Source organism: Sceloporus occidentalis, unplaced genomic scaffold (assembly GCF_023333645.1).
Source record: "Sceloporus occidentalis isolate IW3139 unplaced genomic scaffold, rSceOcc1.0.p SCAF_7, whole genome shotgun sequence".
Lineage (NCBI taxonomy): Eukaryota > Metazoa > Chordata > Lepidosauria > Squamata > Phrynosomatidae > Sceloporus > Sceloporus occidentalis.
The window spans coordinates 62,038,657-62,053,023 of record NW_028316987.1 but is presented as its reverse complement, the minus strand read 5'-3'; the positions used below and the strand labels follow the sequence as shown (position 1 = coordinate 62,053,023).

General features: G+C 40.1%; 1 protein-coding gene across 10 annotated transcripts in view; it reads right to left on the bottom strand.

The window, feature by feature from the left end:
* Positions 1-13,894, bottom strand: part of CRPPA (CDP-L-ribitol pyrophosphorylase A) — a 72,052-nt gene extending 58,158 nt beyond the window's left edge. For 8 of the 10 annotated variants that reach the window (XR_016281942.1, XR_016281944.1, XR_016281943.1 and 5 more), the window contains exons 1-2: positions 13,603-13,894; positions 2,223-2,502 (exon numbers count right to left, since the gene is read on the bottom strand). Coding sequence is in view for 7 of the 10 variants with exons in the window: in XM_089533128.1 (XP_089389254.1) it covers positions 2,223-2,502; positions 13,603-13,805 (483 nt within the window). In the remaining 3 variants the exon portion in view is untranslated. Of the gene's footprint in view, positions 1-2,222; positions 2,503-9,279; positions 10,015-10,488; positions 10,672-13,602 lie in introns of those variants that run through there. The other 2 variants (XM_089533134.1, XM_089533133.1) reach the window with 2 other exon arrangements.
* Between the last annotated feature and the right edge of the window lie 473 nt (positions 13,895-14,367).

Sequence of the window (14,367 nt, the reverse complement as noted above, 5' to 3'; positions counted from 1 at the left end):
CTATAAACTACCTTGTGAGGTTTGGTCCTGCTTAGGACTAAATGACAGTCTAGAAAAAAATATATAATTTAAAATAATATGTGAAACCTTAGATAAATGTTTAAGATAATAAACAAGAAGGATAATATTAAAAACTATCTACCTTATAGTGGTAGAATTCAAAAATACGGCTATGTTATTCTGTACAATCAGTGTACAGTGGTACCTTGCTATATGTGGGGATCCGTTCTGGACCCCGCTGCGTAAGGCAAATTCCACCTATGCTCAAGTCCCTTTGAGAATAATGGGGCTCGTGCATGCGGCGGTTTCAAAACCCTTTGGGTATGGAAATGAAATGGCAAGTCCACTTAAACTAACAATGGTCTTTTGTGAACAAAGGTATTGGAACCTAGCCTTTGTATATGGAAATGAAGTGGCAAGTCCAGTTTGACATTGTAAACTAATCTGTAGGTGAAGAAAATAGATGAGTGTAGGGCCCCATGAAGATGCGGTTAGATAGTGTTGAAAAGTGTGTAGTGTGCCCCGAAGCCGTTACAATGTCACATACTGAAGGTGCAAGTATATATGCATTTGATCAGAAGAATGTGTCACTGAATAAAATATTAATTGCTTCTCAATTAATTATATATAGGATTTCAGCCTAAATATATGTCTGAAGCCTAAAACATAATCCTAATATGCTGATTTCCCTCAATTCCTCATGGAACAGAGACAAGATACTGCTTCTGAAGAACAGTAATGAAAATTCTAATTTGATTCAACAAAATGTGGGAGGTTTTCAGGTGTTGCTGTTGTACTTATATCAGTAAATGTTGCAGAGGAAGAATTAGGCATTTAATTCAACCTTGATTCAATTAAATGAACTCTGCCTCTCAATCCTATCTTTCAAGCAGGACTGACAAGTTTTCAAAAAGAAATAGGCTGCAAGCATTTTTCTTTGTGGTACTGTTTAAATTGTTGGCAATAAAAAGTTGCTAGGGGCTTTGGAATACTGCCTTCTTCTGTTTCCACTACTTTCCACAGCTTGTATTGGCAACAACATATATGGTTTCTAGAAATGTATAGTTTTAATTATAAATTGCTTCAAAACATAAATGGAAATTAATTAGTTACAATGCTGTATTCTAACATAATCAGAAGATTGTTTCATATAATTAATTTATTAAGGCATAATTTAGTAATTCTGTAAACTGCACATTTTTTAATCCTGCAGGCAAATAACAAACTGATTAGTAAATGTAATAAAGTAATTTATTCTACTGACAAGGGGAATTAAGGAGTGCAATATCCTACTTGATCAATTGCCATTTTCAGAACATTAAAACATCATACAATTATGCTATTTATATGGTATGCAGAACCTCAGTGCTATTATAGCATCATCTTTCTTGCATGAGTGATTTAATGTGATGTTTCAGCCAATTTTTTCATAAACCAGGAAGTCAAAATGCATAATATAAAAGGAAATAATTATTGTTACATAGAAAATATAACTTTATCTCATTTATGTAATTTTCCAACTCATTCTGCTTTTTTGGGTAGCTATGCATGCCGATGTTGTTTTTTGGAGGGAGCATCTTTTCCTCTAAGTGCTCTTCAGATAACATTCAAAGAAGGATTACATATTTTAAAACAAAATACTTATATTTATAGAGCCAACTAAAAGCAAAGTTGCTATTATTTTTCACTGAACCCCAAATCAAGATGTGGTGCAGGTAACACAAGTTCTAATGTATGAATATAGTGCAAAAATACAGCCATAGGCATTTAAAATAACCTCCTAATGTCATCAGCAGTCATTAATATCTTGAATGTTGTTAAATTTTAGTTGGTGATCCTGCAATAGTAATTCTTCTTCCCTAAGTGGCTTTAATATTTCTGTTTATTCCTTTTGTTTTACTTGGTCTCAACATTAGAACCCAGGTGAGATCAGAGGCATCATTAGGGGGGATGTGGGCTGCACCAGGTGACACCTTAAACGGAGGGTTACACTACTGCTCCCTAAACAACTGCCTTTTGTAAGAAATGGGCTTCCAAAAGATACTTGGATTTTAGTGAATCTGAGGTGTTGGGCCAAAAAAATAAAAAACACAAACTAATTGAGTACCATTCCTAAGGTATACTGAGCATAAATTACTTTTAATACATCCATATCTTGGATTAATTCCAACAAAACTAACTCATTCCACATTATTAGAAATGTCGCATTTTGCAGTACTTACCCCATGTTCTTCAGCAGCCGTAACAACTTTAAAAAGAATATCCTCCTCAATGAATGGTCTCACAGCATCATGGATTATTACTACTTCTGGTTTCTGGAGTGGGGGACTAGAATGGTTGCTCTTCACAAATGCATTCAGTCCACTGAAGATAGATCTGTGACGAGTTACTCCACCTTCGACTACTGTTGTTCTCCTGTGGCCATATTTTTTAATTATAGACTTCATTATTTTAACATTCTCTTGTGATACCACCACGACAATATCAGATATCCAGCTGATTCTATAATATAATAAGAAAAATTTTATGTACATTCCTGTACATAATGTACATCTTAGGACTCTGACAATATTTAAAGTTTTTCCCCTAACTGTAGTTAACTGCAACTATAATTAAATATATTTCCTTTTAAAAGTACCTTCCAACATTTCTACAATTACACTTTTTACTTTGTCGGAATCCTAGGGTGTTGAGGGAGGCAGGTAACCATGCACCTGTAGAGAATTACAGCAAAATAAATAGTATTCTGGACCCAAATTGTTATACATAAGAAAAAGCAATTCAGTCACAACACTTATATGCTCACCAACATTTTACACATTAAAACCAGGGCATATGTGGCCAAGCAACATCAGAGTGTGGTCAAAAATGTGTAGTCAGGCAACAAGATGACAGAAGTTATTAATGGGGAAAAATATACAAAAATACCATTTTAAGCAGAGAAATGTATATACTGAGTTTAGGAAAATCTAAAGCAGTGATTCCCAACCTGTGGGTTGGGGCCCCTTTGGGGGTTGAATGACCCTTTCATGGGGGTCACCTAAGACCATTGGAAAACACCTATTTAATTACAGCTATGAAGTAGCAACGCAAATAATTTCATGAGTTTGGGTCATCACAACATGGGGAACTGTATTAAAGGGTCGCGGCATTAGGAAGGTTGGGAACCACTGATCTAAGCCTATAAGACTCTATCCCTCTTGTCCTCTCCCTCCTACTGAGATAACTGAGTACAAACTAATTTTGCAATTTGAACTCAGAAGCAACTGAAGTAAGCCAGAAAGAGGGCGAAAGTGGTAAGACAAGATATCCGGACATTTTAAAAGCAGCTGAGAAAATGAGATGACAGAGGTTAATTGGACCCAATCTGCCAAACCAGAACTATTGGAAGGTATGAATTTGCTCAATTAGATAACCAATTCTGGAACCACAACTTATTCACAGCGACGACCTATATTGTTGTGCATTCAAAAATTTATTTAGGAATGTATTATTAACAAGCAACATAGGCAAACACTGAATTGCATCTAGACTTAAAACAAACACAAAATTAACAGAACGTAACATGCTCATGAAGAACATGAGTCCCATTTATTGTGAGTCTCAGAATGACTAGATATGGGTACAATACATACTGTATATCCTCATGTATAAGTCTAGAAATTTTAGTCAAAAAATTGAGCCAGAAAAACCTGAGTCGACCTATCCACAGGTCAATGTAAGTACTATACTTTAACTCTTGTAACAAAAGGAACCATCCCCTGGTGAAAGGCAAAAGCATAATCTGTCCTGGAAGCCCTGACCCCTCCACTCTCATCCTTCCAGCCTTCAGTGTGAGCACAAACAGTTATGCCTGTTGGGATTTTGTAAGTTCTTTGGCATTGCTTTCCTTTGCTTCATCATTTAGATCGTTTGTTACATGCTCTTAGGTTCTATGCTTGATTTATCCATGGGTCTTATCAAAATCCTTAATTTTGGCCCCAAAACCATGTATAAATCAAGAACAAGTCATGTATGAAGTCGACTTCTGCTTGAGTATACAGTTGTCCCTCCATATTCGCTAGGGTTAGGGGAACAAGACGCCCGTGAATATGGAAAAACCGCAAATAACAAAAACACTGTTTTTACCTGAGAGGACCCCTCTCTAGGAATCTCTAGGTCCTCCAGTGTAACTCTGTGGTCAATGTCTAACATACGCTGACCATAGAATGGCACTGGAGTAGCTACAAATGGTCTTTCAGTGCAACTTTTAGTTAATGTTGAGCACAGAGTTGCACTGGAGGACCTAGACAGTCCTAGAGAGAACATATAAATGAAATCCATGAATAATCGAATCCACAAATATCAAAGCCACAAATATGGAGGGATGACTGTATACAGTAGTTTTCTATTATGGTGATTTGAGATCCAACACTGTGTTTAGGAAATAAGGGAATAGTGCAGAACAGGAATAAAAAAAGGTGTGGCACTAGATTAAATTTCACTGATAGTACTTTTTCCTATTCTGCATCTTCAAGGGGAGTACAGTATCTGTTGAATTTACCCTGTTCTATAATTTTTACAGGAAACTTTGGCACTGAAGAAACTGTCAGGACAGATGCCAAGACTGCACTGGAGTTCCCTGAACATTTTTTAAACCTCTGTTTCCTGCTCCTGGTAGTTAGAAGTATATATCTATAATTTCTCACATCAATAATCATAGAATCATAGAGTTGAAAGAGGCCACAAGGGCCATCCAGTCCAACCCCCTGTCATATCAATGATTATTCATATAGGACAGCTTGATTTAGAGGTTTTCTATCAATACACAAGCAGTAAAATCCCACATGAAGAATATATACAAAGAAGTAGTGGCTCAGTTATTTAATTTTGCTTAAAAGATTATCACACAACTGTATATGTTTTCAAATGAGAGACTCTTTTCTAATTGAAGCCAAGTAGAGAACTCATGTTTTCTATTAAGGGATGCTAATTAAGCTTGGGAATAGAGAACATCCCATTCTCTTCCAAGCAATATTTTATAATTTCTTTTTTACTCCACATTACAGTTTCTCAAATTATGATCTACAGACTATGGGTGGTCTGCAGAAAGGTTGACAATTGCCACCCGCCTTCTGCACTGGGAAATATGGTTAAAACTGACCTGAAGCTAAAGCTGGCAAACATTACACGTAACCTCAGAGAACTCTGCTAACAAAAACAGACACATACAATGTATTAGAAAGACAAAATTAAGGTTATTAAAATATTGTGTGCTTCGATTTGTAGAATTAAAAGCACATTATTAAGGAGTCTGCTATCTCCTCAAAAATTTTCAACTGGTTCACATGGGGAAAATAATGTGAGGAGCACTGCTACAGCACATTCATCTACCACTCTTGCCTGCACTCATGCAAAGTAATGCAAAAATTAGTATGGGAATTCAGACTGTGTAGCAGATATACTTTAGAGCAGAAGAGTTTTGCTGTTGTCTTCAATAGTAGAGGGGATCAACTTTGCTAAGCATAATTCAAGAAGCAAACAAAAATCTTTCAAAGAACAAATCACCCCTTAAGACTCCATTCCAGGAAAATAAAGATTCTACAATATTATACAATTTCCCAATTTGTGCTAAAATGTGCAACTAATGTTTTTCAGATGTCTCATTTAAGAAGACACCATCTCTTACAAGAGATGTAGTGTACACTTCAAGGAGACTCAGCCTAACTACCCTAAAGACACCAGATTCTGTCTAATCTTGGAAGCTAAACAGGTCAGCCCTGGATAGCACTTGGATGGGAGACCACCATGAGGTAATCCAGGCTATATTTCAGAGGAAGGAACTGGCAAAACCATTTCTAAGTTTTCTTTGCCTAAGAAAACTTTATGAAAAATAAATGTGGTCACCATAAGTCAACAAGTGACTCAAAGGCAAACACACACACACACCTGGGGGCAGTAAATATGTGATCTTCCCAACTAAAGCCACTTTTTAAAATATAGCCCAGGAATAGGTGTTGCCCATCTGGGCAAAATTCCATTCAGAAAGATTGAAAAAGAATAGAAATTCTGCAATGGGAAGACATTTGAATGAGACCACAAATGGGAGGGGGGGGGCTTTTCATGTGTTTTCAGAGATTGATACTAGCCACTGATGAGACCCAGAGATTGAAGGAGAAGCCAATTAAATTGTTAGCATGACACAGTATAAAGCACTGCTAAAGCTCAAAGCAAGACAGTAATCCTCTGCCATCTGTAAAGAATGAAGGAAACCCACCCAGGATGGGGTCAGGAAAGGCTTCTTGGGAATGAGAAAATATGCATGGAAATAAAAAGAGATTCGAGGTGGCAAAAATAGATGATTAATAAGTGGGAGGGAAAGTATGCGTTGAGATGACAAAATTGGAAGCTTGTAAATACATACAAAACTACTGTGCCACACAGAAGACAATAATTATATAGTGTTAGTCACATGTACATGCTACCCCTATTTGGTTTTGTGGGAGAACATAGTGGTTAATTTCCCACACTTAGAGGTTTTACGGAGCACTTGTAGACCTTCCATATAATCAGAATTGAGAGGGGTTTACATGTATATGTGATTCAGAGAGAGAGAGAGAGAGAGAGAGAGAGAGAGAGAGAGATTTGCCCCTTTCACTCCTAAATACCATCTTTTTAATGTGGCATCTGCAATTCAGTTGAATTTACAAAAAAATGTTATTGGGACGGAAGAGAACTTTAGTTCTGTACTAGAATCTGTCAGTCATACTGTCTTCCAGTCATGAAAATTAGCTCCAACAGAGCATAAAAATCATACATGAGCAAGCAAAGATGAATTCAATAGGTAAGTGGCTGCCAGATTTAAACAAAAGGGCTAAAATCACAATATTGCCAATTTATGACAAACTGACTTTTTTGGCAATGCACATGTTGGAATTATGTTCTGACTACATGATGACAAAACTTTTCCCCAAAACCTATCTTTTAAGCAGTGCAGCCTCCCCAGAGCCATAGCTATTTCCATGTTGCAGGAGAGTGGAAAGCAGAGCAAGGATTTGTCTAGCTATTTTCCTGTAGCTGGATATGCTGAAAGGAAGTAATCTCTGGATATGCTGCAAGGAAGAAATCTCAAAGAAGTAATCTCCACTCCTGCTACCACTTGTCACCCAGTAAGGAGACATCTTCCACAACTTCCCAAGGATTCCTTCAGAGGTCTCAGAAGATAAAATCAGTGCTGTGTCCCCGACTATTCAACACCCTCCAGTGAATGAGCTTGTTGAGAGAAGCAGTAAGTGGTAGATTTGGGGAGGAAATTTGGACATTCTGCAAGATTGGTGAAGAATTCCAACCTCCACAACAACCACAGGAGGAGGAGGAGGAGGAATATGTAGGCCTAAATTGGATTCACACTTGAATATACAGTGGGCCCTTCGTATTTACTGGAGTTTGGTTCCAGGACCCCCATGGATGTGGAAGCTCAAGTCCCATTAAATGCATTGGTGTCACTTAATAAAATGGCAAAAATCAAGATTCACTTGTTTGAATTTATATTTTTTTAAATATATTTGCAAGCTGTGGATGGTTGAATCTGTGGGTAAAGATCAAGTGACCAACATCTATGGCATAGGTCCCACAACTGAGCAATAACCTAACTTTAAAAACTGCCCTATATTGCTTGGCTCCCAGTTCATACCAACACAAAGAATCACAGAACAGTATCATAAAGATGGAAGAGATCTCAAGAGTGATCAAGCCCAACCCCATGACATGCAGACATACACAATCAAAGCACCCCCAACTGATGGCCATCCAGCCTCTCTTCAAAAACGTCCAAGGAAGGAAACTCCACCACACTCTAAGGGAGTGTGTTCCACTAGCGAACAGCTACTGTCAGGACATTCTTCCTAATGCTGAGGTGGAATCTCTTTTCCTGTAGTTTTAATCCATTGCTCTGGGTCCTGTTCTCTGGAGTCACAGAAAACAAACTTGCTCCATCTGCAGTATGACATTCTTTCAAATATTTAAACAGAGCTATCATATCACCTCTTAACCTTCTCTTCTTCAGGCTAACCACACCCACCCCCCAGCTCGCTCCTCAGACCCGTCATCATTTTAGTTGCCCTCCTCTGGTCACCCTCCTCTGGACAACATCTTTTTTGAATTGTGGTGCCCAGAACTGGACACAATAGTCCAGGTGAGGTCTGACTAAAGCAGAATAGAGTGGTACTATTATCTTCCTTGATCTAGACACTGGCTTTTTTACTGCCACATCACACTGATGACTCATGTTCAATTTGTGGTCTGCTAGGGCCCCTAAGATCCCTTTTGCATGTACTGTTGTCAAGCCAGGTTCCCCATCCTATATCCGTGCATTTCATTTTTTCTGCCTAACTGTAGAATTTTACTCTGGTTTCTCTTCAGATGGTGTAAACTTACATTTCTCCCTGTTGAAAATTATTTTGTTAGTTTTGGCCCAGCTCTCTAAACTATTAAGGTCATTTTGAATTTTAATCCCGTTCTCTGGGGTATTAGTTATCCCTCCTAATTTGGTGTCATCTGCAAAGTTGATAAGCATACCCTCTATTCCTGCATCCAAGCCACTGATATAGATGTTGAATAGCATTGGACCCAGGAGAGAACCCTGTGGTACCCAACAAGTCACTTCTCCTCAGGATGAAAAGGAGCCACTCCTGAGCACCCTTTGGATTCAGCTGGTTAACCAATTACAAATTCGCCTAACAGTTTTATTGTCTAGCCTGCCTTTTACTAGCTTGTTTGAAAGAATAACATGGGGAACCTCATCAAAGGCCTTAATGAAATCAAGATATGTTACATCCACAGTATTCCCTTCATCTACCAAGCTGATAATTCTATCAGTAAAAGTGATAAAATTCATCTGGCATGACTTGTTTTTGAGAAATTCATGTCGACTTTTTGTGATTATGTCATTCCTTTCTAAATGCTTACAGACTACAGTGGTCCCTCCACATTCACTGGGGTTAGGAGTGAAGGACCCCCATGGATGTGGGAAAAACGCAAATAAAAAAACCACTATTCTCTTTTACCTAAGAGAACACCTCTCTAGGAATCTCCAGGTCCTCCAGTGCATCTCTATGATCAACATCTGCCAAAGGTTGATCACAGAATCATGCTGGAGGACCTCCTTCAGTTGTTGGGGTTTTTGTTTTCTGGGAATTCTCAAAGATTATTGCCATAGATGCTCTAAGATTATTTCTGCCAGTTCTTTTAATACAATTAGATGGAGATGTGAATTCATTTCGATTAACCAGGTACCTCTACCTAGTCTGTGCTGAATTCCTTGTACTGCATCATCTGCTCCATTTTCCTCAGAGTGAGCATCTTTTTCCCCCTTTTGTTAGAAGACTGAGGGGAAAAAGGTGTCTACATTTTCTCTGCCTCCTTGTAGCATTTCGCCATCTGCTCCATGCAGCAGCCATACTATTTTCTTCTTCCTTTTCTGACAGGCATAACCAAAAAGCCCTTTATATTGTACTTAACCTCTCTAGCAAGCCTGTGTTCATTCTAAACTTTAGCTTTTCTGACGTTCCCCCTACACGTGCAATTTGTTTGAACTCCTCTTTCATGATTTCCCCCCTTTTCCATTTCTTATACATGTCCCCTTTAAAACGTAGTTCAGTTGAAAGTATTTTAGTCATCCATCCTGGTTTCCTGAAACACCTCCCATTTTCCCTCCTCATTGTATCTGTTTGAAACTTTCAATTTCTTCAATATCTCCCATTGAAGAAACTCCGATCTGTCCTGATTACCTTTTCTTTTACTACTCTTGATCATGGAATCACACCCAGTATTTCCCTAAGTTTATTGAAATCAACTTTCCAAAAATCTAGAATGCATGTCTGACTATGCTTTCCACTGTATACAAAACTTCAGGAGAATGTGATGACTTCCACTTATGGATCCCACCTCTTACACCCCATTAACTACTGTATATACTCATGTATAAGTCTAGAAATTTTATTCAAAAATTGACTCCAAAAACCTGAGTTGACTTATCCACGGATCAATGTAAAAGGAAAGAGTGTCATCTGTTCAGGAAACACTCATAGCCTCTTTATATTCTCTCATCCACAAAGCCTTTAATACAAGCACAAAATAGTTTATGCCTGCTGGAATTTTGTATGTTTTCTGGCACTGTTTTCCTTTGCATTGTTTGTTACATGCCCTTAAGTTTTAATCTTGATTTATCCATAAGTCATATCAAAATCTATAATTCTGGCCCCAAAACTTGCCCGCAACTTATACATGCAGTCGACATATAGTCGAGTATATATGGTAGGCCATCCCTGTTGGTTAAAATCCGATCTAAAATTGCTCTCTACTCTACGCACATGAACTCTGACGAGTTATCAGCTAAATTACAAATAATTTAGGGATTTTCTTTCCCTGTTTTGGTCCCTTTTTAACAAGGCTCTTCCAAGACCACATGCTATATAAAGTGAAACCCAGGGAAGTGGTTACCCAACAGACAATTCAAAGTAAGCACATCAGTTAGATCAGGATGCTCTTCCATGGATGGAACTAGGAGAAGGGTCCATCTAGCAACCATGACAGCATGCCCAAAGAAGTTCTGCCACCAATGGCCACAACAGTGTCTTTTAGAGCAGTGCTACCCAAATTGGTGCACCATGGACCAGTGCCAGTCTGCAGGAAAAAAGAAACAGATGTAGCCAATAGGCACAAATATGGCACCAGACTCAGCCATCAGGGATAGTAATTACAGTCCCCCACATCAGACAGAATAAGTTCTTTTGTAGGGTTTTGTTACCTCTCCTACACATGTGGATTAAATATTACACTTAAGGGCAGTGTGGTAAGTCTTAAACTTCCTAAATACATAAGAAGAAATGGCAATTATTTTAAACTAAACTACAAAATTTTAGAAGTGTGGCTGGAGGCTATAAAGAGATAGATGGGAGAAATCTGAAATGAGTCTGATTTAACATTCTAAATGTGTGTGATACTTCATTCAAAATCAAGAATTCCATACAATGTCTCTGCTTGGAAAAAAAATACTAGTTTATTGCAAACGTTTCCAGAGGTGGACATAGCCGTGTTACAACAAAACCATCTAAGTCTAGTTATACTACTTTAAAGATTACTAAGTGTTTATTGGCACAAACATTTGTGGACTGCTGACCTCTCCAGCTGCATTTGATGAAATGCACTACAGTCCACAAGGGTATATGCCAAACAAAACTTTTTAGTCTTAAAGTGCCACTAGCCTCTCATTACATTATTTTAATGGTAGCTTTGAAAGTTGTCCAATCTTATAGTTAGGAACAACTGATTTTTTTTTCACTTGTCCTGCAAATGGTTTGAGGGTTCCTGTCCCAGAAATTTCTGGGCTTTGATTCTAAACAGCCTCTGAGAAAAGCCTTGGGCCAAAATGTGTCTGGCTGTTCAACTAATAAACTTCTTTTGAGTATCTTGAGATGCATCCCCAGTCTCTTCTGTGTAGCCTTTAAGGTGCCACTGGACTCATATGTATTTTAATGAGTTTTAAAAAGTTAACTTCCCAGTCTTACATTCACAAACTGCATCAGATTTGGACTACAGGTAGTTAAGTAGTACGTATGTATCTTTATGACCGCACAACAAGTTTTCCTATGTCGAAAACCCACCCTTAATTTATTATAGTTCTGTTATTATCTTTTAGATCAGCATCTGAAATTGCCCTGAACTTCTCATCAGAATGTATGTCATGAAAAATTCTGTATGGCTCAAAAGGATACACAGGCGCGTTACAGACGCGCCGAAGGGGTGTGTTAGGGTTGAGAAGGGGCGTCAGGAAGTGAATTTAACTGTCCTTTAAATCCCGTTTTCCCGGGGGATCTCGCTAGCCTGATACACTCCATAGAGAAGCAAACAGAAGTCTGGAGCTTTGAGACCTGGTTCTTTGATGTAGCAACTGACATTTCTTTCCCTGGGAACAAAGGGAGTGCAGCTACAACTCCGCTCCGCTCTGGGCTGACAACAAACTCCAACTCCCAGAATTCCATAGCCTTCAGCCAGGGCAGTTAAAGCGGTGCCAAACCGGATTATTTCTCCAGTGTGGATGCAGCCTCAGTTTTGCCATGCATACACAGCAAAACATACGTGATGTAGTAAGCGAAGCTTGAGAAGACAATCATGAGTTAGTGTCCATGCAGTATCCATGAGCTTAGGCTATGTTTGCATGTAAAATGCTTGTCTTCCAATCACAGTTTGCTCCGATGTCATAGACACAATTGTAAAACTGTATTAAGAATGCTGTTCTCACCAGTATTGGGAGGACGCATGACTAGCTACTAAGCCATGTGTACTCCATCTTGCAAGATTTAATAAAGTGCCAAAAAGAATCTTTCTCTCAGCGGAATATGAAATTAACTTGTAACACTGAGGTTTGTTCAATAAGTTAATTTGACTTATAGCTCAATCCTGAGTATATGGGGGCAGGGGTTTGGGTAGTTATTTATTTCAACTATGGTATCTAGTTCCAATCTCAGTGAATTCTTTGGGGCCTCCAATTCAACATATTTAAGACGAGGAGGGCCATTTCTTTTTCTCTGCCTTTCCTTGGCCATCAAGAACAGCCCTTAAGCATAGGGACCATTACACACGGCACAGTTATAGCACTTTAATTCCACTTTAATTGCCTCGGCTGCATCCTATAGGATCCTGGGAATTGTAGTTTGGGCTTGGAATTCTAAGCACTCCATAAAACTACATGTCCCAAAATTCAACAGAATGTGGAATCCAAATGCTATAACTGCGTGTCGCCAAAGTGTTTTCCTCCAAAGAATGAGTGTTTTAGGCCCACGGTAAACATCTTGTTCATCTCAGCGTGTGTATATTGCCTATTTATAGTGTTTTAACTTGGACTGTTTTATATTTGTAAGCCACCTTGAGGCCCTATGCTGGGAAGAAGGTGAGGTATGAATAAACATAATAGTGATGCTGTTTGACACTGCTTTAACTGCCATGGCTAAGTACTATGTAGTAATGGATTTGTAGTTTGTTTTGGCACCAGAGCTCCATTAACAGAAAAGGCTAAATGTCTCTTTTATAAAAACTACAGATCCCATAATTCCATAGTATTGAACCATGGCAGTTAAAGCGGTGTCAAACTGGATTATTTCTGCATCCTAAAAGTCCCCCTCAAAATACTCTCCCTCATGAGTGTTAGACCGCCAATTCCTCCACATAACCAAGAGCGCATGCGCGGACACGCTAAAAAAAAAAAGTTCGCTGAGCCAGGTCTCCTTTCCCTTGAACATTCCCTTCAACGCGAACGAAGCCAACGGCCATGGCGCGTAGGGCGCATGCGCACAGAGAACGTTCAGGGAACGTTTGTCTGAGCGAGAGAGGCCTCCTGCGGCTCAGCAACTGGCCATCGCGCGCATGACGCATGCGCAAATAGAACGTTCAGGGAGCCGTTTGTGTGAGACTGGCCGCCTCCTCCGGCTTCCGCGGCCCCCGCGCATGCGCATACAAAAACGCTCGGGGCCCTTCGTGTGTACAAGACTGGCTTCCTTACGGCTCAGCCAATGGCCGTCGCGCGCCTGCGCATGCGCACATTAGTTGAGGGCGGTTTCTCGTTACCTTTCCACCGCTTGTATAGTGTAGCTGACGAGCGGTCTCCCCAGCAAGGCGCAGAACTGCTTGGGAGTGCCGCCGCCCATGCGCTCCCCGCTTCCCCCGGCAGGCAGCACGGCCCCCACGGACACCGCTGGCCGCCGCCCTCCCTCCGCTTTGGAGCTGCCCTCGCCGGCTTGAAGGCTGAGGTCTGTGGCTGGCGGCTCCATGGCAGAGGACGCTACGCTTCCCTCAGGCGCCCCTGTCAGCCCCCAGTGCTCAACCCGTCTGGCCCTTTAACTGCTCCCTCCCGCCGGCTGAGGAGGGACCTGTTTCTTCTGCGCATGCGCCCTGCCCTATTGAGGCAAAGAAATGACAGGCTCGATATGAACGGAGGCAAACTCAGAGTAACCTAATCCGGTGGTCCCCACACTGTGCTCTTTAAGAGATTTTGGACTTCAACTCCCAGAAGCCTCAGCCATGTTGACCACTAGCATGGGATTCTGGGAGTTGAGGTCCAAGTCTCTTAAAGGGCAGTTTGAGGATCACTGTCAATGCTCTTTAGGGGATTTTGGACTCCAGCTCCCAGAAGCCTCAGCCATGTTGGCCAATAGTCTGGGATTCTGGGAGCTGAAGTGCAAAATCTCTTAAAGGGTACAGTTTGGGGACCACTGCCTACTCTTTAAGGGATTTTGGACTTCAGCTCCCAGAATCTTGGACTGTTGGCCAACGTGGCTGAGGCTTCTGGGAGCTGAAATCCAAAATCTTTTAAAGGGGGCTGTTTGGGGACCA